The 21,991-nt window shown below is 39.8% G+C and overlaps 1 protein-coding gene across 1 annotated transcript in view; it reads left to right on the top strand.

Moving 5' to 3' along the window:
- The window catches only part of LOC136875980 (lipase 1), a 29,569-nt gene extending 9,285 nt beyond the window's left edge, over positions 1–20,284 (top strand). Inside the window, exons 3-6 of the mRNA XM_067149596.2 lie at positions 1,013–1,168; positions 8,104–8,188; positions 14,881–15,023; positions 19,925–20,284. Of these exons, the coding sequence (XP_067005697.2) occupies positions 1,013–1,168; positions 8,104–8,188; positions 14,881–15,023; positions 19,925–20,074 (534 nt within the window). The 3' untranslated portion in view covers positions 20,075–20,284. The remainder of the gene's footprint in view (positions 1–1,012; positions 1,169–8,103; positions 8,189–14,880; positions 15,024–19,924) is intronic.
- Positions 20,285–21,991: the final 1,707 nt, after the last annotated feature.

Below are 21,991 nucleotides of genomic sequence, written 5' to 3'. Positions count from 1 at the left end.
TATTACCAGTTAATTATGTATCAAGTGAATTTTTCTAGATTTCTTTATTGTGAATTTGATTCCTTTTTTACGAACTATTTCGTAGTTTTAGACTTTGTTGTGTGTTTAATTAAAAGTTTTAAATTATAATGTTCCGCTTGGAAGTTTTCTTTGTGGCAGCCCGTATTTTGTGGGAGGTAGTTAATGATTCCAATTAAATAATAAAAATAACTAATTATTGTTTGTATTTACACGTCGCGTTATGGATATGATGTGCATGATTCCTGCTGTCACTGGGACTTTCCTCCATTAGCCTAGTGGACCTGAAAAATACGAATTCAACACTATGATCTCGGTCATTTTGGACATTTTATTTCTCATCTGTTCTGCCCCGCATGCCAGTGAAGGTTGTTGCAAGTTGCTTTACGTCGCACCGACACAGATAGGTCTTAGGTCGACGATGGGACAGGAAAGGCCTAAGAGCAGGAAGGAAGTGGCCGTAGCCTTAATTAAGGTACAGCCCCAGCATTTGCCTGGTGTGAAAATGGGAAACCACGGAAAACCATCTTCAGGGCTGCCGACAGTGGGGTTCGAATCCACTATTTCCCAAATACTGGATACCTGCCGCACTTAAGCGACTGCATCTATCGAGATCGGTAGTGGAGGTTGAACTTGAACTCAAACAGCATCCAGAATAAATAAAATTTAGGAAAACTCAATCGTCAAACATTACCAGTGTTCGTCCCAGTGTGGCATGGGCTCATCAGTTGGATACCGCACCTTCCCAGGACACTGACCGGCTAGCACGCCGCTAGAGACACCACCGCAAGCTGTACATGAGTGTTGTAATTCACCACAGTGACCCCGAAAATTATTGATTCGGCACTGTTGGACATTTTCTCTTTCACCCCTTCTCCCCCTCCCCCAATGGACGAAGGTGGCTGAACTAGGACTTTAATGTCATCATTTTCATAATGTACAGGCAAATCTTAATTTCTGTTTGTATAGATTACGTCGTAACTTATCTTTTCAGGAACTTCTGCGGGCGACAGAGAGATACGAACTGCTGCCATATTCAGAACCGACTATCGCCCTGTTGTACTATCTCTGTAGTAATAGCACAGTGCAGATGGCAGCTTGTGAGATGCTGGTGGAGGAAACGTTCGGGAAGACTGATGGATTGAACAAGGTAAGTTATTGTATATTACGTAGTTGGAAGGAAACATAATTTTCTTAATAAAATTTTCGAATTATGACAATAAACTATTATTATCTACTTTATTTGATCCATTTGTTGTCCGGGGATGGTTTTTCACTTGAACTCAGCGAGGGTTCCCACCGCTATTGCCTCCAGGGCAGTGTCCTGGAGTGTGATACTTTAGGTCGGGTATACAGCTGGGGAGGAGGACCAGTAACACTCCCAGTCGGCCTCACCTCCTACGCTCAACAGGGGCCTTGTGTGGGATGGGAAGATTGGAAGGGATAGGCATGGAAGAGAGAAGGATGCGGCCATGGCCTTAAGTTAGGTACCATCCTGGCATTTGCCTGGAGAGGTGGGAAACCATGGAAAACCACTTCGAGGATGGCTGAGGTGAGAATTGCACTTCTACTCAGTTGACCACCCGAGGCTGAGTGGAAGGAAACGGGAATACTGTCATTTTATTTTTAGAACTCAGTGAGCACATTATTATCTTCTGGAATGTAACTTAGTTTACTGGGCAATATCTTACTGGTTTTCATTTTTTCGTAGAAGTTTAACGTTGCACTAATAAATATAGGTTGCTGGCGACGCTGGGATGAATTAGGACTGAGGAAAATGGCCCAATATTGGCCTCGTGTGGAAATGGGAAACCATGGAAAACCATCTTCAGGCCTGCCGACGTTAGGGTTCAAATCCACCATCCCCCGAATGCAAGGTTACAGCTACACGACCTGTACGGTGCAATCAATTCGCTCAGTGACAATGCTTGAAGTGACTGTCCACATGCCTGGCTTCGTGGCTGAATGCTCATCGTAGTCGCCTTCGGTTCAGAGGGACCTTGTTTCAATTCCCGACGTGGTCGAAAATTTTAACCTTAAATGGTTATTTTTCCTGTCTCGGGGACTGGGTATTTGTACTGTCAGAACATTCCTGCAACTCACACACTAACCTTCACTACAAGAACACGCAGTTCTCATGCACGGCATAGGCCGCAGCAGGCTTGGAATATCCAGACGAATTTATTCTTCTTCTTTTTGCCGTCATTTCGGCCATCTACTGACCACATTATTTCAGCTGTCCTTTTCCTTTCCCTTGTGCTAGGGCTGTAACTTTCGCCTAGTATTCCCGCATTCGAATCCTATGCTGTTCTCTCCTCGCTTCAGTCCCTGTTTTGCTAGTTTTTAATTTCGGGTTTCCTTGGAAATCACGATGCTCTTGGAGTTTCTTCTTGAGCGGAATACGTTTCTCCTGTGTTAAACCCACTTCTTGCAAGTCTTTCTCTACCTCGGTGAACCACGCCTCCAGGGCTTTTTTGTTGAGAAAGTAATTAAAGATCCTATTGTTCAGCTTTGTAGAATTCATACGGGAAATGTGGCTATAGAAAACAATTCCCCTCCTGCGAATGGTGTCTGTGATCTTTTGTACATGTGTCTATAGTTCATGATTATGTCGTCTTCTACATTCACCATTGTCTTTGATTGGCCTTAGGATTTTCCTTAGGGGAGGTTGTAAGCTATTTTGGGTGCAAAAAAATTTTTTTAGATTTTTGGTAATTTTGGTAGCTGGAGGTCCGTTTTATAATGTGCATGTGTTTTTTGCTGAAAAACACCCCCAAACACCATTTAAAGTCCATTTAAATGCCACGTGACGTAAGAGAGCCACGCCTCCTTACTGGATCTGTTCCTTCAGGCCTGGGAATTGCAATATTTTTTGTCTTCCAGATTAGTTTCTTTTAAATATCTAGGAGATGCGGACAGCAAGGCTTTTGCAAGTGTTGTCCAAAAGAAGCCTTATGGGGAAATAATTATTGAGAAACTGGAATGTATTGGTCATATCCAGAAACGAATGGGGTCCCGTCCCCGGAGACTGCGCAGTGAATACAAAGGGAAAAAATTGGAAGATGGTAAATTAATATCAGAAAAGGGTAGGCTGAGTGACAAAGAAATAGATACATTACAAGACTATTATGGAATGGCTATAAGAAGAAACACCAGTAGTGTGGAGGAAACGGGGAAAGCTGTCTGGGCAATTTTCTTACACAAAATTTCTACAGATGAAGTTCCCCAGCACTGTCTTTGTCCCAAAGGCTTGTCTTCCTGGTGTAAATATAATAGGTCCAAAGTTACAGGAGAAAGCTATTCACATAAACATTCATTGCCTATGTCTGTGGCTGATATAATCATGCCAATATTCAGAAGTCTAGCACATCCTGACCTTCTGAAAAAGTGCTTACATGGGAAAACCCAAAACCCTAATGAAAGTTTTAATAGTGTTATGTGGGCTAGGGTTCCGAAACGAGTATTTGTGGGGTATCAGACACTGATTCTAGGAGTTAATGATGCAGTATTGGCATTTAATGTGGGAAATGTGGGGCTACTTCAAGTGCTGCAGCAGCTAGGTATTCAATCAAGAATGAATGCACTGAAGATTTTCCAAGATCTCGACAGGATGCGCGTTTTTAAAGCTGATTTAGATGCAGAAAAGCTGGCAAAGAGCGCCAGGCGGCTGCAGAGGTCTAGGAAGAGAGCCAGAGATGATGAGGACAGCAGTGAAAGTCCAGAATATGGCTTTGGCATGCACTGAAGGTACTGTCAACTTTAAATCATTTTTTCTCAAAATCTTACCATGCTAACATATTATTGCATTTTGTTCAGGAAGTTCTTTACCCAGATGTGTGAAATTCTGTATAGTTATTAGCTATGGTGTTACTGACTTTCTATTGTTTTGTTCCTAATTTAATCATGGAAGTTATCCAACATTTTCATGGTAAAATATGGGGAAAATTCAGTGTACTTTAAAAAAATTATATAGAAAATAAACTTTTCACTCGGCATTAAAACAAAAAAGTCACTTTATTGGCAAAGCATGTATCCATCACTGTTCAAAAGTTCAACCTCATAGGTTTATTACTTTCTGAAACAACTGCAGTAAAAGTTCGACAATTTAACATTGCCAGTATAGGGCTTACAACCTCCCCTTAATGTCTCCCTTTCTTTAATTTCTAATTTCTCAATGAGACCTTTCCTATTCAGAGTAACGCATTCTGCAGCATATAAAGCCTTCGGTCGTATTATTGTGCAGTAATGTCGTATCTAGGCGTTAACGGATATAGATTTGTTCCTGTAGACATTTTTAGTTAGTTGATATGCCGTTTCCATTTCCCTGATCCGTGATGTAAAGGCTTCTTCAGAAGGACTCTGATCTACCCACTCTCCAAAGTATTTGAAGTTCACCGTTCGTTTGATTTTCGCTTCTCTTACCTCTAGCACTCTAGGTGCTGACTTAATATTTGTTAGAAATTATGTTTCCTCGAAGGAGATCTGGAGTCCCGCCTTAGCCGCTTGTGTCTTCGGCTCATTGATTTGTTCTGAGCTATGTCTAGCGAGTCAGAAAATATTTCAGGTTCACCTGAAAGCAATCAACGTTCAGATTCATATTTCTGTAGCCAAGTCTGACTCCTTTTCCAACACTCTGCTCATTCCTTTCCCCCGCTCACGGTTGAATTTCTCAAGTACGCAGTTGAAAAGTGAAGGCAAGAGACCATCTCCTTGCCTGACTCCCGTCCTGATTTCAAAGGTATCCGAAATCTCTCCCATGAATTTCACTTTGGAGGTGGTGTTAGTAAGAGTCTGTTGGAACATTGCTCTTGTTTTATTATCTAGGCCAAATTCTTCCAGGATTTCGATAAGTGTAACTTGGTCAATTCAGTCATAAGCCTTTCTGAAGTCGATTATTTCTCTGTTTCTCTGTTTCAGGTAGGTGATGATAATCTTTATGATTTGTTAGACACATGAGCGTCCTTTCCTGAAACCTCCTTGCTATTTATCCAGCTGCGAGTCGAACTGTTCCTCTGCTCTAATTTGAAGCGCCTTTGAAAGAATCGTTTAGGTAATTAACAGCAGAGAAATGTCTCGATAATTTTTCACATCCATTATGTTACATTTATTATGACGAGAGTGGATCAGTGCAGAAGACCAACCACATGGAAGTTCTTCATTTTCCCAAATGTTGCTAATTATCTCCGTTAGTTTATCTATTGTTTTGTTTCCTGCGTTCTTCCACATTTCGGCAATTATTGAAACCCTGGTACCTTGTTGTTCTTTAGCGAATGTATGATCTGTCTAGTTTCTTATTTTGTACGTGGTGATGAATCAGAATGGGCAGGCGCATTGTTTCCGAACGTTAAACTGGATTGTAGAGCTTCGCAGTTGAGGAGTAATTCGAAATAATTCGCCAGGATATGACAGTTGCCCTGGTTAACGTAGGCAACTTTACCATCTGGTCCCTTAAAGTGTAGACTTGGTGGACTGTATTTGCTGAGATTCCGAGATATAAATCTCGAGTATTGTTCTTCTTAATATCCTCATCTATCTGTATTAGCTGGTTCTTGTCGAAAGTACCCTTAAACCCGCGGATAGCTGAGGCAGCATGCTTTCTTGCGTCTAAGAATTTTGATAGACTGTCCTGATTCTTCTGTGAGTTCCATTTCTGACGAGCAAGCTGCCTTTGCCTCAAAGCGACATCACATTCGCAAGTACACCATGGATGTTTCTTTGGTTTTGTTAATGGAACCGTATTGTTAGCTGTCTTGACTAGTGATTCTTGTCGTTGCTCCCAATTATCTGGATCTTGAGACTCGAGCTTCTGGTTGAACTCTTTAGTGGATCTGAGCTTCTCTGAGTCCAACCTGTTGATTTTTTCCATTATTCCTTGGAAGAAGTTTTACCTGAATCTTTTAGAGATAATGGTCTGAGTCAAGATTCGCACTTCTAAGAACTTTGACGTTTTGGATTTCCTATTGTGCTTTCTTTGCGATAGCAACATGATCGATTTGGAACTAGCCAAGGATGGTGTTTGGGGATATCTAAGTTTTCTGTTTCCTGGACAAGTGTTTGAAGGCAGTTGATTTCAGGATCAGATGAAATGCCTTGCAAAGTTCTATGAGTCTCGCTCCATTTCAACTTGTTTTTCGGTGAGCACGATACCTTCCCACGATGTTCAGGAATGTTCTCTCTTTACGGATTTTGCATTAAAATCACCATGCAGAATGACTGCATGCTTCTCTGGAGTTTTACAGATTATATTTCCAGTTCCTTCCAGAATACATCTGTTCTGTGTGGCTCCATATTATTTGCCTTATTGATTGGAGCATGCACATTTACGATAATGTAGATTTTGTTCATACTTCGAAGATGAGGATTTTGACTCGGCTGTTAGGAGGGGAAAATCTGTGACGGAATTGAGAAACCTTTTGTTGACAATGAATCCAGTACCAAGGTGAGGAATATTTCTCGCTACGCGCTTACCTGGTTTGCCCATCGTGATCCTGTAACCCTGAGATTCAAAGGCATGTTCATCCAAAAATATCGTTTCCTGAATTGCTACAATTAGGATTTGTTGTTGTGAAAGGATGTCGGTGAGATGTTTCAGTTTGCCAGGTTTTAACAGCGAGTTCACATTGCAGGTTGCAAAGAAGTTCCGTTGCTTGTGTTTGATCTTGTATTTTACGTGTCTCCGAGACCTCCGAGCACGTCGATGCAAGCTCTACAAAATCCGAAAGCCTGCATGCGTCACTCAAACAGACGATGGATTGCGTTCCACCTGGGGTAATAGCTTCTGCTGAACTTTCCGCCATGCTTCTGACAGTTGAAAACTGTTGATTGGGGCGGGCGATGTTTCACACCAACCAAGTTACTACGAAGATTGTGAGCCTTGGTGAGAGCTTCATTTTGTGCTCAGGCTGGCATTTCCTCCATACCTCACGCTTCGGTTTTCCCGCCCGTACTCGGGTGGCTGATTGCAGTGGTTTCCCACCTGGGCGATGGGTGCGCCACGTCCCTACGTCACATAATAATAATAATAATAATAATAATAATAATAATAATAATAATAATAATAATAATAATAATAATAATAATAATAATAATAATAATAATAATAATAATAATAATAATAATAATAATAATAATAATAATAATAATAATAATAATAATATTCCGATCACAGAGGTAAAGGAAGCACGAGAACTGAATAGGCAGACTGAGCACATAACTAAAATATCTGAAAATTTGTATTTTCTTCCTTTTATCCACATCATAGTATAATTACAAATAACAGTAAGAGCCCATGGCTCTCAATCAATAATATAATCAGGAAATAGTAGGAAAATACTCGGAAATACATCCTGAAAGGGCTCGAATTTAGAGCAATCGCCCAGATGGCAGTTTCATCAGGTGACATGATGTCACTGCTTACAGTATTACCAATGTACACTTGTAAAATTATGTCCTACATAATAAACTTCCTCACGTGGGAGAAACCTATGTTATCCTAGTATAAAAGTGCATCCACAAATAGAGCACTCTCTTGGCCAAAGTATGACTTTCTTGATAAAAGTTCAGTAACTTGCTGTTAAGAGCGCCACAGTAGAGTTGGTAGCCTAAACGTGCGGAGAGGCCAAATATCCAGCATATTTATTATTATTATTATTATTATTATTATTATTATTATTATTATTATTATTATTATTATTATTGTTAGATTCAACCTGAAAATTTTTAATATAATTTAAAACAAACTTCAAGCAAAATAACTGTAATATATTATTTTTAGAATTCATTGCATGGAATTTTAGAAATAAAAGTTCGAAATGAAAGTGGCATATTGGATGGTTTTCAATTCAACTCCATTCAATCAGGTTTTAACATCCAGTCTGCGTATTGGATACCCAACATTTTTTATAGCACCACTATTTATTAGCGTAGGTGTGTGCCTGATAATCTGTGTATTTGTAGTGTTTGTTCTCCTGTATGTATTTTTGGCTCAAACTTGTAAGGATTTGATTGTAGCCTATATGTTAGATAATAGTCCGACAATTACCTTGCAGTGAAGTGGAGAATTTAACAAAAATATTTTACTTACAGAGTGAAATTCCATTATTGGCGGCAATGGCATTGGGTGGAAACTCAGCATTTACAACAGATCACTTCGTCCAGCTGATTAAATCAGGTAGGTATTGTGCTAGTCTGAATAGATTCATTTGGTTCATAGACCACGTACAGTCCCACATAGGGGCTATGTAAGGGTTGTTCGATTGAAACTTCACAGATCTGGCAACACTGTAAATAACTGATGGAACAGCTAAGAGGTGGAAGAACTATATTGTTTGATGTTCTTAGTAATAGTTCAGAACGTGGTCAGTCTGAGGTGCGCGTTCACTAAGTGGAAAAAAGTGAAATAATATTCGTGTTTAGTGATTGTACTCAAACAGGTACCCAGCCATTCTCCCGAATCCGAATCGTACATGTACACACCATACAGACACTGTATATAAATGTTTAGAGTTGTATTCTGTGACAGGTAGAACTACCACCAGACAGCATTAGTGTTGTTACCAGGCCTGGTAGGGTATAAAAGGGATGTGATCAACGTCAGATGTTACACAGCTCCACAATGTCCACCGATAGTCAAGCAACATTGGTCGTGGTCACCAACTGGTTGGGTGACCAACTTCTTCGCTTTCATCACATATGCCTTGTGCCGTCAAGAATAATCCAAACCCACTCCCAACATTGGATAATCATGATTCCCTTGGGCTCTGCCACCAGAAACCCAAGGCCACTCTTTTTGACCCCTTGGGGTGCAGATCACATTCTGACCAATTCGATTGTTACAAGGCACCATCACCCCCCACAACCATTCTATCGAAAGTCTAATTAGTCGAAAGCAGCACTCAAGACCCACAAGGCCGAAAGGCTAAATTCGCTCAAGGAATCTGGGCTCCGCCCACATATGCGTTGAGACGCGTGGTCTGTCTGCGTCGAGTGATCACTGAGATGCCGCGTACTCGTGTGAAACAGCACAATCAACACTTGACAAGAATTTGAAGGGGCCTCATTGTGGGTCTCCATTTGGTCGGCTGGTCCCGCGCCCTTAACACCGCAAGACAAACGGTTGCGTTTGAAATGGTGCCGTAAGCGGGAAGCATGGATTGCTTATGAGTGGCATCGTATTGTGTTCAGCGGAGCTACACTGACATCCGATCATTTCTTCTGGGTGCTTCAATTTATTTGTCATGCAGTGTATAAGAACAACCTTATCCTGAACATCACGGAGTTCTTCAAAACAAATCAGCACATCTCTAACTGGCATACAAAACAAAAATTTAACGTTGCCTAAAGTTGGTCACCTCGTGAGAACATGCACATTGTCACTGCATGCTTTTATTGAAAACTCGCACTTAGTAGGTCAACTTTCCGGGAATCTCTCCTATTACATTCGGTCAAATGAATACGAAATTAAATTCGGAACCGTGACTTCGGGAACTTGGCTTCGGGGAATTCGATTCGGGTAAATTCGGAAAAAGGTAGCTTCGGGAAACGTCTGCTGGTTTCCTACCAATGGTGCGGGATGGCATAGAATGTTGCAGGTAGTTCATTACTTGTTGTCGGATGGCAGGCGAAGATGTGAGAAGGTTACGATGGGCTTGGTGCAAAATACGACGATCCTCCCTTGTGGTGTTCACATATGGTCGATCGGAGTCTTGACGACGAGTATGCCTGTCCTCACCATCCCATGCAGTCCAACATCGGACCACTGCCACATCCGCATGCCACACAGATCTGGGTATTGCATAATGGAGTCTACGAGTATAAGACAGGGGTGAAGCACTGTACAACCTTAAACGATCCATAGATCATTGTGACAAAGCCCAAAGTTTAGGAGGGCCTCTACAATAAGAAATGGAGCCAAAGATCAATAAATAACAATCTTCCGAGCCACTGGGCTCATAATAATACCTAAGGGTAATAACACAATACAAAAGGATGAACAGGCACTTGTTATTCTGTCGAAAATAAACAGGGATCAAAAGATCCAATGTAGCTGGAGCAGAAGGACCACACTGCAGTTGGAATGGAACATTTTAGGGAAAAAGCAATCAATATGCAAAAGTCGGAGGCTACGACAGCACTCCTTACAAAAGTAGAAAAAATCCGACGTGGGCACAGCCCATAGAAGCAGAGGCTAATCCACACTACAGGGTGACTTAAAGCAGCGAAAATAATGAGAAAAAACAAAATTTAGAAAAGGGAATTTTGGACACCCAAAATTCAAATAGAACAGAGGGGAACAAGGGTATCGCACTCGTGCCTCCTAGAAATTTTAATAACTCACCCGGGTATAATCCGAAGACCTACCTAACTTTGAACATGTTAAACGGAAACCGTAACTTCCTAGAACACATGCCAAATACAGAATTTAATAGTAAAATTCCTAGCTATCTTCTTCATGATACCAAGTTACAAGGTATCTTCCACAAGTAAAGTCTACAGAAAGCTTCCCAAAGTTAAAGTCCAAATGATCATGTATTCTCCCTACCTTTCATGATGACATGTATCCTTAGTGTCGCCCCTTAAAATCCAGCCCCATATCGCCGAGTATCGTCACTTCCTACAAGCCGCACTGCCTCCAAAATCAAGACCACCTCTCAGCGAAAATGTCTCGCCTTATAAAGGGTACGGTAGATCGAGACTAAAATGCTACTTTTTTTCTTTGCTAGTTGTTTTACGTCGCACCGACAAAGATAGGTCTTATGGCGACGATGGGACAGGGAAGGGCTAGGAGTGGGAAGGAAGCGGCCGTGGCCTTAATTAAGGTACAGCCCCAGCATTTGCCTGGTGTGAAAATGGGAAACCACGGAAAACCATTTTCAGGGCTGCCGACAGTGGGATTCGAACCTACTATCTCCCGAATACTGGATACTGGCCGCACTTAAGCGACTGCAGCTATCGAGCTCGGTGTGAGAGACTAAAATGAATTAATCCTCAATACTGATTAGGCACTTTCTCTAGCTGTTGTTTTCATAGCCTTTTCTTATATGATTGCAAATAAACTGAACATTTATTAAACATCTCCCTTGGTTCGCTATTCCAATCGCTAACTCCCCTTCTTATAAACGAATATTTACCCCAATTTATCCTTTTGAATTCCAACTTTCCTACTTTGTGATCTTTCCTACCTTTAAGGACACCGCACAAGCTTATTCGCTACTAATGTCATTCCACGCCATGTCTCCACTGACAACTCGGGACATACCACTCAGTCTAGCAGCTCATCTCCTTTCTCCCAAGTTTCGCAGCCCACACTTTGCAACATTCTTGTAACGCTACTATTTTGTCGGAAATCACCCAGAATAAATCGATCTGCTCTACTTTGGATTTTTTCCAGTTGTTGGGTAAAGTAATCCTGGTGAGGGTCTCATACACTGGATCATACTATAGTTGGGGTCTTACTAGAGACTTAAATGCACTCTCCTTTGCATCCTTACTACAACCCGTAAATACACTCATAATTATGTGCAGAAATCTATATCCTTTATTACAGTCCCATTTATGTGATTACCCCAATGAAGATATTTCCTTATGTTAACACCCAGATACTTACAACGATCTCCAAAAGAAACTTTCACCCAATCAACGCAGTATTTAAAACTGAGAGAACGTTTTTTATTTTTGAAACTCACAACCTGACTTTTAACCCCGTTTATCATCATACTATTGCCTGCTGTCCACCTCACAACATTATTGAGGTTATTTTGCAGTTGCTCACAGTCTTGTAACTTATTTCTTACTCTATACAGAATAACATCATCTGAAGAAAAGTCATCTGAAGAAAAAGTCTTGTGGAGGGTAAACACTATATAATCTTGTTCAGAGTTCGAATAGGTTTCAGAACTCTGGGAGTGATTATGTCCAGAACCTCTGAAACCAACAGGAGTATGCTATCGTTTCGATACACTGGTCATGAAATACGTATAGTGTGGGTTTCTAGACACAAGTCTAAGTCTGAATTTTGAATTTAAGTTATGGAACACGCTACCCTCTGAATACAACATGAATACCATTTTAAATACTCGTACACCTTTGAGATGTGCTCAGTCTTTAAGTTCACTGTCTTCAAAAGATAGGGGCTGCCTGGCCGAGGCGGTAAAGGCGTGCTCGGTTCGCCCGAAAGGACGTGGGTTCGAATCCCCGTCAGGAAGTCGTAAAATTTAAGAAACGAGATATCCACTTTCGGAGGTGCATATGGCCCTGAGGTTCATTCAGCCTACACACAGAAATGAGTACCAGGTTAATTCCTGGGGGTTAAAGGCGGCCGGGCGTATAGCTAACCACTCTACCCCATCACGTGCCGCGGTTAACAATGGTGGAAGCCTTTACTTTCCACTCCTCCGCCTGTACGGAGGGGTCTTTGTCTTTTTGTAAACCTCGTTTCCTCCTATAGTACTATGTTTCGAAATACAGTGTCTATGGGTACCGAACTCAGAGAATTAGAGTTGAAGTGTTATCTGATCTCGTAATGATTAAGAGCGACGTTCCACAGGAGAATAATATTGAACCTTTATATTTTCGTGTATATATATATAAGTGATACGCGCAAGAACTGGAATCACAGATAAGGCTATTTGCTGATGATGTTATACTGTATAGAGTGGTAAATGAGTTGCAGGATTGTGAGCAACTGCAGGGGAACCTAGGCAGTGTTCTGTGACGGACAGCGGACTGTGGTATGATGGTGATGAAAAGTCAGGTTGTAAGTTTCGTCAAAAGGAAAAGTCCTCTTAGTTTTAATTACTGTGTTTATGGGGTGGTAGTACCTCCTGGAGAACACTCTAAAGACCTAGGTGTTAATGATGTAAGAAATGATCTTCATTGTGTTAATCATATTAACGAGGTTGTTAAGAAAGGTTACAGATCTCTTCACACAGTTACAAGAGTGTTCAAGTCTTGTAGTAAGGATGTAAATGAGAGGGCGTATAAATCTCTGGTAAGACATCAATTGGAGTATGGTTCCAGTGTATGGGACCGACACCAGGTCTACTTGATACAAGAGCTGGAAAAGATCCCAAGGAAAGCAGCACGATTAGGTTCTGGGTGGTTTGCGAAAAAGGAGTAGTGTTACGAAAATGCTGAATACTTTGGGCTGGGAAGACTTGGGAGTAAGGAGACGAGATGCTCGACTATGTGATAAGTTTCGAGCTGTCAATGCTGAGATGGCGTGGAATGACATTAGTAGATGAACACGTTATAGTAGAGCTCTTAAAATTTGGAAGGATCATAATATGAAGATAAAGTTGGAATTCAAGTGGAAAAATTGGGGTAAATATTCATTTCTAAGTTGAGGAGTAAGATATTGGAATAAACTATCAAGGGAAATGTTCGATGAATTTCCAAGTTTTAATAACATAAAAAAAATCTAGGTAAACAATTGATAGGCAATCTGATTCTTGGGCGACAACCCTAAATGCAGATCATTGATCATTGATGATTGATTGATTGATTGATTGATTGATTGATTGATTGATTGATTGATTGATTGATTGATTGATTGATTGATTGATTGATTGATTGATTGATTGATTGATTAAATTCGTCAGACTGGTTGTATTTGAAGCTGCTCACGTAAGACAACACCTGCGGGACAAAATTGCGACACATTGGAATTGTCCAAAAACCATAGGATTAGTTACTAGGACATAAAACACATTACAATATTAACACCTTTAAATTCTTTTAAGATTATTTTCTGAAAAGCTTACAGCTCCAAGATGTCTTTTGACTTCAATGAAATTGTCATCGGTCATCAGAATATACCACTGGGTTATTGTATAGGAAATGTCATATTTTGTAACGAAGTTATATTTAGTAACATCATCAGATGATCTCAGTGCATTGCGTAATATAATTTAAATATCCCTGAACATTTGTGTTCTAGTATAGCGTATCAGTTCTAGTATGTGGTGTGATCTGGAAATTTGATCTCTGTTTTCCTGGAAGAGAAACGTTCCATTTTTTTTAACGGAATAGGGGTATGTATGAAGCTGGGACAAAACTACACCACTATCAGGCAGTAATTGAACCAGAGTGCTTGTATGCTTCAGAATGACTGGGATTAACAACCAGGAAAGACATTGAAGAAATTGAGAAGAAGGAAAGATTCTAAGAAAAATCCTCGGTCCAAAGAAATGTACTGACACATATCGATTACACAGTAACAAAGAAATATATAAAACATGCAGTAGGATTTCAGATGTCATTCGAAAGCGAAGAGTTACATTTTTGGGACATATTTCAAGAATGCCTGATGACAGACTTGCCAAGAAAATCTTTAACCACTTCAATAAGCCCAATAGGAAAGGCAGCTCTTATGAAAAATGGTTTGTTAACACGAAGAAGGATTTGCAAGAAATGAACATCACACATCAAGACATTCGCAATAGAACCACCTTCAGAAAAAAGCTACACTCATTTAAGGGTTTCCTAGAACCAGAAACAGCGACCAAGAAGAAACAACAATGGACGGCTGAAAGAAAAGAAGCAGCAAGCAGGAGGATGAAGGAGTACTGGCGCCAAAGAAAGTTTAAATCATGAGGCTTATTTATGTGGTCCACAGCTGGTCAAAATCGATATAATAATAATAATAATAATAATAATAATAATAATAATAATAATAATAATAATAATAATAATACTGTGAATAATATTTTGATAATATAGGTAATTAAAATTGAGGCTGATAGAATATTAAATGCGAGAAGAGTATAACATCATGCGCTCATTTTGTTTCTTTAGCGTGTATGCAATTTTCCAAATAAAGTACTTATATTTTTTTCATTAATAGGAGGTGTTTTCATCTTGTAGGTAAATTCCAACAGTTCGACTTCGGTCCAGAGGAGAACCAACAACGATACAGATCGTCCACTCCTCCCGAATACAACTTGAAGATGGTGACTGCTCCAGTGGCGATACACTACGGACAAACGGATAAGCTAGTCTCCGATCAAGTGAGTTTCCGAGTAACAAATAACATAACTTGTATAGCAATAATTGCAAAATGTGAAAGAGATGCAGGACTAGTTGTAATTCCTGTAGATCTAGAATGAGCAGATAGAGAGCCAGTTCTTGTGTGTGTGTGTGTGTGTGTGTGTGTGTGTGTGTGTGTGTGTGTGTGTGTGTGTCAAGGACGATCAAAAAGTTTCCGTTCGACGGCCGTACAGTCCTGTATCGGGATGCCAATCATCTCATCCCACCGACGCACCAGGTTGAAGATCCCCGTGTGGTGAAACACCGTGTCCTGCTGCACATCCTCGTCTGACAGGAAGTGTCGACGTCCATTGCTAGCGCACGTTGTTGTCCGTAATTTTGAGAGGCTGGCCTCGTAGATCGACCGGCCTCTTGTGTCGAAACACGACCCGCACGGAACTTGGTGCACCATTCCACGACGGTTCTTTCCGACTGACATGCTGCCACATACACAGTCTTCATTCTCCGATGGAGGTCCACCGGTGTTTGTCCTTCGGCAGCCAAGAACAGAATAACAGCACACTGGTCCTGTTTGGACGCATTTGGTATTAACCTCGCCATAGTTCACGTGGCCGCATTTAACGCACGCACCTCGGCACGACACAACTGCCACATTAATACCTTTCCCTACATGTCCGTGCTTATATATACCTGCAACAGAATCGCGCTACGTTTTAGGTCCTCTGCAGCAACGCCCTCAAACGGAAACTTTTTGATCATGCCTTATACGTTGAGTTTTCAGGTCGAAGGCTGGTTGGATCCCCAAACAGCTCCACCACCACCTGTCACATATAGCCTAGGCGTCACTGTAGAGGCATACTAGGGAAGTGAGGAGTTAGGTAATTTCCCGTTGCTTTCCTGAATTAACTATAAGGTCCTATTAAGTATCTCTCATCCCAGCCCGCTGAAACATCGGCATCAACCCATCCTACCCTACGAGGGACGCATTCACACCATTCATCTTAGGAACTGACTGCATGAGGAATTGTATTACTAGCACCGTTCAAAGCTCAGTCACTTTCATCTTGTCGAATCCAAGGATGAGAGTGAAACAGGTCAGTGAAAGTAACGAATTTGTTCTTGCCCATATCCCAAGACATAGTACACTATAAACATTATTTCTCACTAGAAATTATAAAGAGCAAGAAACGAAATGGAAAAGTGAGGAATAATTAAACTCCCCACCACGGGGCCTTTATCTGAGTCCTGGCAATGCTTCTAATTACTTGTGCCAGGATCCTCACTTTGATATATCCTATCCGATCTCCCTTGGTCATTTCTTGTTCTTTTCCGACCCCGACGCTATTAGAGGGATAGGGAGTCTTTCATTTTCACGCCCTTCGTGGCCCTTATCTTTCTTTGGCCGATATTGTCATTTTTCGAAGTGTCCGATACCTTCCAGGTTTTCTGTCTGATTAGTGTTATATAGAGGATGGTTGCCAATTTGTACGTACTTCCTCTTAAAACAATAATCACCATCATCACCACCACCACCTCAGCCACACAAAAGTAATATCGTCGGAGTAAAAAGTGAAAATGTATGACCAGAGCAGAAATAACAGAAAAGAAGAGGAAGAAATCGGGCACAAGTAGAAGTAATCTTTCACAGCTGTCAAGGGATGAAATATTCTTGACCGTGCTCGATAGCTGCAGTCGCTTAAGTGCGGCCAGTATCCAGTATTCGGGAGATAGTAGGTTCGAACCACACTGTCAGCAGCCCTGAATATGGTTTTCCGTAGTTTCCCATTTTCACACCAGGCAAATGTTGGGGATCTACCTTAATTAAGGCCACGGCCGCTTCCTTTCCTTTCCTACCCCTTTCCTGTCCCATCGTCGCCATAAGACCTATCTGTGTCGGCGCGACATAAAGCAAGTAGCAAAAAAAGAAAAAGAAAAATCTTGAAACAAAATTTATTCTGACTTCCTTCCTTAAATATTATTAGCCATATATATATATATATATACAACTAGTACTGGTTATAAGATTATTCTTTTCCTTCAAAAAGCAGGTTTCTTCAAGTATGCCCGTTCCTATATAATTGATTCAATAAATAGTACAATCTCCGAGAAACGATCTGAACAATGAGAAGATAAAATGAGCAGCTTAATTGTTAGTTAAAAGGACCACTTATAAATAGCATCCTATTTCATTTAGAACAGAAAACAGGTTTTAAAATGTTATTTTGAAAAAAGTGACATCATATTAACTGACCCACTACTGGAAAATAAAATTAATATTGGTGAACATGAAATCAAAATTTTTGATAAATATATTGAGGTGAAATTATAACTTCTAATCTAAGCGAAAAATCAACCTGACAAAATAGAATAAATAAGTTAGACAAAGCAAATTACGTCATTATACAATAAAAAGCTTTCCGATATCGACAGCAAAAGAATTAAGACATTATAAACAGTCACACAGCCAGAGGTTACTTATGCAAACGAAACTATTTTCAAAACTACTAATACAGCTGAAATTGATTAAATACTTAAGATAGAAAGAATAATATTTAGGTGTATAAATAAACAATATCAAGTTGATGGCCATTGAAGAATAGCTTCAAATACCACAGTTTATTAGGAAATCGATCCAGTATTGAACACATTTAGAAAGAAAGGCATCTCAACTTTTGGATAACTTATTAGAACACCAGAGACTAGAATTAGTAAAATAATAATAATAATATGGAATACCATGATTAAATGGATTACAGAAATTAAGAATGATATAAATGAACTACAAATAACATTAAATGATCTCAGGAACAAAACAGACAAAATTAAGATTCTCAACGACTCACAAGTGAGACTACAAACCAAAATTAATAAAAGGGCAATAGGTAAAGTGTTCTCAACTGAAGGAAAGATGTTGGCAACTGACAGGGTGAAGAATTATTGGAAGCATAGAAAAGCTAAATTTTCTTTGTATAATTGTTTGGTGTGGTCCTTTGTTGGCCATAAAATGTTACAGTTAAAATACAATCCTATTTCATTAAATCATTTAAGATATCCCACCCTTTTGTTTGCATCATCTCGTTCTGATTTCTCAGATGAATTATTTTCCTTCTAAGATGTTAACATTCATCAGTAAGATACGACAGACGCAAGTTGGTCATTAATAACTGAAATCTTTTATTTTATGGCGTAAAATCAAATGTAAAATAAATATGTTTAACAAATTGTGTATGCTGTTCTCGTTCCTTTTCCAAATATATTTTGTGAAGTTATTTTACATACTGTCCCGTTTCATGGTCGAATTGTCAGTGTAGCCCAGAGAGCCCCGGATTCATTTCCAGGCCCGGTGGGGGATTTCAATTAGAAATGATTAATTTGCTTCGCTCAGGGACTGGGTGTTTGTGCTGTCCCCAATCTCAGTGGAACTCGTACACTATACACAACACTATATTTCATCACAATAACACGCAGTATCCTATACATGGCAGATGTCACCCTCTCTCGTCGGAGGGTCTGCCTTACAACGGTTGCACAAATCTAGCAATAGCCACCAAAATTAATTAATTAATTAATTAATTAATTAATTAACTTATTTATTTACTTACTTATTTATTTCATGGTCAACACAGGATAACTCGAGTCAATTATACAAAGAAAATTTAGCTTTTCTATACTTCCAATATTTCTTCATCCTCTCAGATGTCGACATCCTTTCCTCAGTTAAGAACACTCTACCTTTTGCTCTTTTATTAACTTTGATTTGTAGTCTCAAACACGGGTCGTTGAGAATCTTAATTTTGTCTGTTTTGTTCTTGAGATCATTTAATGTTACTTGTAGTTCATTAATATGGGCCTGGCCGAGGCGGTAAAGGCGTGCTCGGTTCACCCGGAAGGACGTGGGTTCGAATCCCCGTCAGGAAGTCGTAAAATTTAAGAAACGAGATTTCCACTTACCTTCCACTCCTCCAAGGGCCTTCATGGCCTGTACGGAGGTGACTTTGCTTTGCTTTGCTTTGTAGTTCATTAATTGCTTGTCCAGCCCGTGTCCCGTTTCCATACCGGGTCGGGTATAAGGTGACATGAATCTGTCATGGCGGTTTTTTGACCGAATGCCCTTCCTGACATCAACCTCATCAGAGGAGTTAATGAGATGAAATGTTGGCGTTATACTGATAGTAGGAAGGGAGAGGGTGCAACCCTGTGTCAGCACATAGCCTGCTCCTGTCGAATAGCACCAAGGGGTCTGCTCAAGGCTTAACGTCTCCATCCGGAGGACGAATCACCATCAATAGCGTCACTACATATGAGCACTGCGAAGAGGTTTGGAATTTAATCCGGGATTAATGGCACGAAATCTAGTTATTAGAAATTCTATACCACCAACCTCTCCTACCCTGCCCGCCAACATTCTGACGCTGGAAATGTTGACGACAACGGGACTCGAACCGGATAACCACGGTGTTACACCATTTAGACTTCAGCGCCTTAACGATCGTGACCACCAGGCGGGAAAGTTTTGTTCATTAATATTATTCTTGATTTCTGTGATGCATTTAATCCTGGCATTGCTTGTCCGGTGTTCTAATAAGATGTCCAAAGAAAGAGACACGCTTCATTCTAATTGTGCTCAATACTGATTCGATTTAATTATAAACTGTGTTATTTGTAGCTATTCTCCAATGACCATCAACTTGATATTGTTTATTTATACACGTTCTAATTCTTCTTCTTCCTATCATAAGTATTTTATCAGTTTCAGCTGTATTAGTAGTTTTGAAAATAGTTTCACTTGCATACGTTGCAAAGGCTCGAGTGTTCATCGCCATATCTAACTAATTATGAGGCACATCCATTGAGGTTCACTGAGGCTATAAATGTTAATAATGAATGCGTTGTAACATACATGCCATGTTACCTGTTTCAGGATTCGATCAACCTTTCCAAAGTCCTTCCAAACGTTGCAGAAGTCCGTAGAGTTCCGAGCGAGTTCTTCAACCACCTCGATTTCATCTCACACAAAAGAGTGAATCAACTGTTGTATGACCATGTAGTAAAAAGTATGGAGCTGTACTGAGAACTTGGATCGCATTCATCTAATCGACAATGAATCGTTCGTGCGAGATTTAGAATTAATACTATTATAAGTGTGTGTGTGTAGGAATAGAAGATATCGGATAGTGTATAAGAACTCCTCTGAATATTAGTTAGTGTTTTATATAGAACGAACTCTTCTGACAGTGTAAGTTGTTCGTGCAATACAATATAATTATCAACCAAAGAGTGTAATAAAAATGGAAATAGCAAAAAGCAAGCAAGTTTGTAGTTTACGTGTTTCTTAATATGTAACCCGCTGTGCGGAAAGGGTTTTAAAGTTTGAGTTATCACTTTTGAGATTTTTGAGATTCTAAAATTGGCATAAGATATACAGAATAAAAAAAGAGTCCATGCTTCTATGTGCAATACTTCAGAATATATTAATTATTGGGCAGTATGGAACTGCGTCCAAGCTTCAACCTTCGAAAAGTGGCTGTGGATGTGCGCCCATTGGTTAGCGGTCAGGTAGGTTCATCCCCCGCTCCCCTCCCCTCTACTGAATTATGTTGTGTGGAGTGATGTCAATTTTAAGTGAATCACTTCAGGTCTATATAAACTTGCAGGTTACAGTAATGAAAGACACGAATCCATTGTCAGAAACACACCACAATCTAATAACAAGAATATTTGCGTTCATTTGCCCATGCTCATATACAGGGAATCAATTCAATAAAAAAGGGCACATACGAACAAGATCTATCTGTGTCGGTACGACGTAAAGCAACTTATTTGAGTTATATTTAACATGCAGGCTACTTATTGTGAAAACAGGTATTTTTCCATCTATTTCTGCATATATAGTAGAGTTGTGACTTTGAGAGAACTGTGGAAAACCGTAAGTTAGTGTATACAATTTGAGTTACGTCAGTTCTTCTTCTGCTTCTTCTCTGTCTTCTTCTTCTTATTATTATTATTATTAGGTACGTGATTTTTGTACTTTAACTTAATTGTTTTATGTGTAGGCTACTTATTGTAAACACAGATATTTTACGTCTAATTCTCTATATTTATTGGAGTTGTTACTTTATGGAAACTGTGAAAAATCACAAGTCTATGTAGAAAATTTGAGTTTTGTCGATTATTATTATTATTATTATTATTATTATTATTATTATTATTATCGACTACGCAAGTTTTGTACTGTAATATAATAAGCATATAGATTACTGCACAAGTACCGATTTTTTCCTGCATTTCATTTTTAACTTACTTGTTTTGTATTATGTACTTATCGTGATTACAATGAAAATTCCCGGTTCTATGATGTCATTTAAAAGACTAGGCAAATAATTGATAGAGAATCTTTCACCTAGGTGAAGAACTAAATGCAGATCATTGATGATTGTGTGTACAGGAATTTTTCATCTAATTCTGTATGTTTATTAGAATTGTCACGGGAAAATAAGTTGTAACATCAAAACTTGATGCGAAGAGGTGGCTGCAAGAGAAACCTGAATCTGAAAACTAGATGACGCATAGGAAAGCTGTTCATAGAATGAATACCAGATGGCAGCAGCAAGCATTGGATGTTGTTGCTGCTATCTTATCATACACACTACACAGATGCAATAGGAACGGTGACACTAATGTGCTGTGAATCGGATCACTGTAGCACTAGTCTGGACTGCATTATTTGCGAGCACAATGTGTGAAAATACAAAAGAGAAGAACATCTTGTGATCATCATCATCAGGTAAGTTGGAAAACAATAGAATTCTTTTTTTTTTTTTCATTGTGGTCTGAGTATTGGAGTTGGTCTTGACCGGCTTCAGGGACGGCACGCTTTTGAAGTACTCCACGTAGACTGTCACTGATAAAGCAAGCATGCTATTGGTCACACGAGAGACGACTGTAGATAGACATAAATCTGGTGACTATCAACGGGTGGTACTGCTTA

This window comes from Anabrus simplex, chromosome 6, assembly GCF_040414725.1.
Source record: "Anabrus simplex isolate iqAnaSimp1 chromosome 6, ASM4041472v1, whole genome shotgun sequence".
Lineage (NCBI taxonomy): Eukaryota > Metazoa > Arthropoda > Insecta > Orthoptera > Tettigoniidae > Anabrus > Anabrus simplex.
The sequence above is the reverse complement of the archived record's forward strand: the minus strand, read 5'-3'. Positions and strand labels throughout refer to the sequence as shown.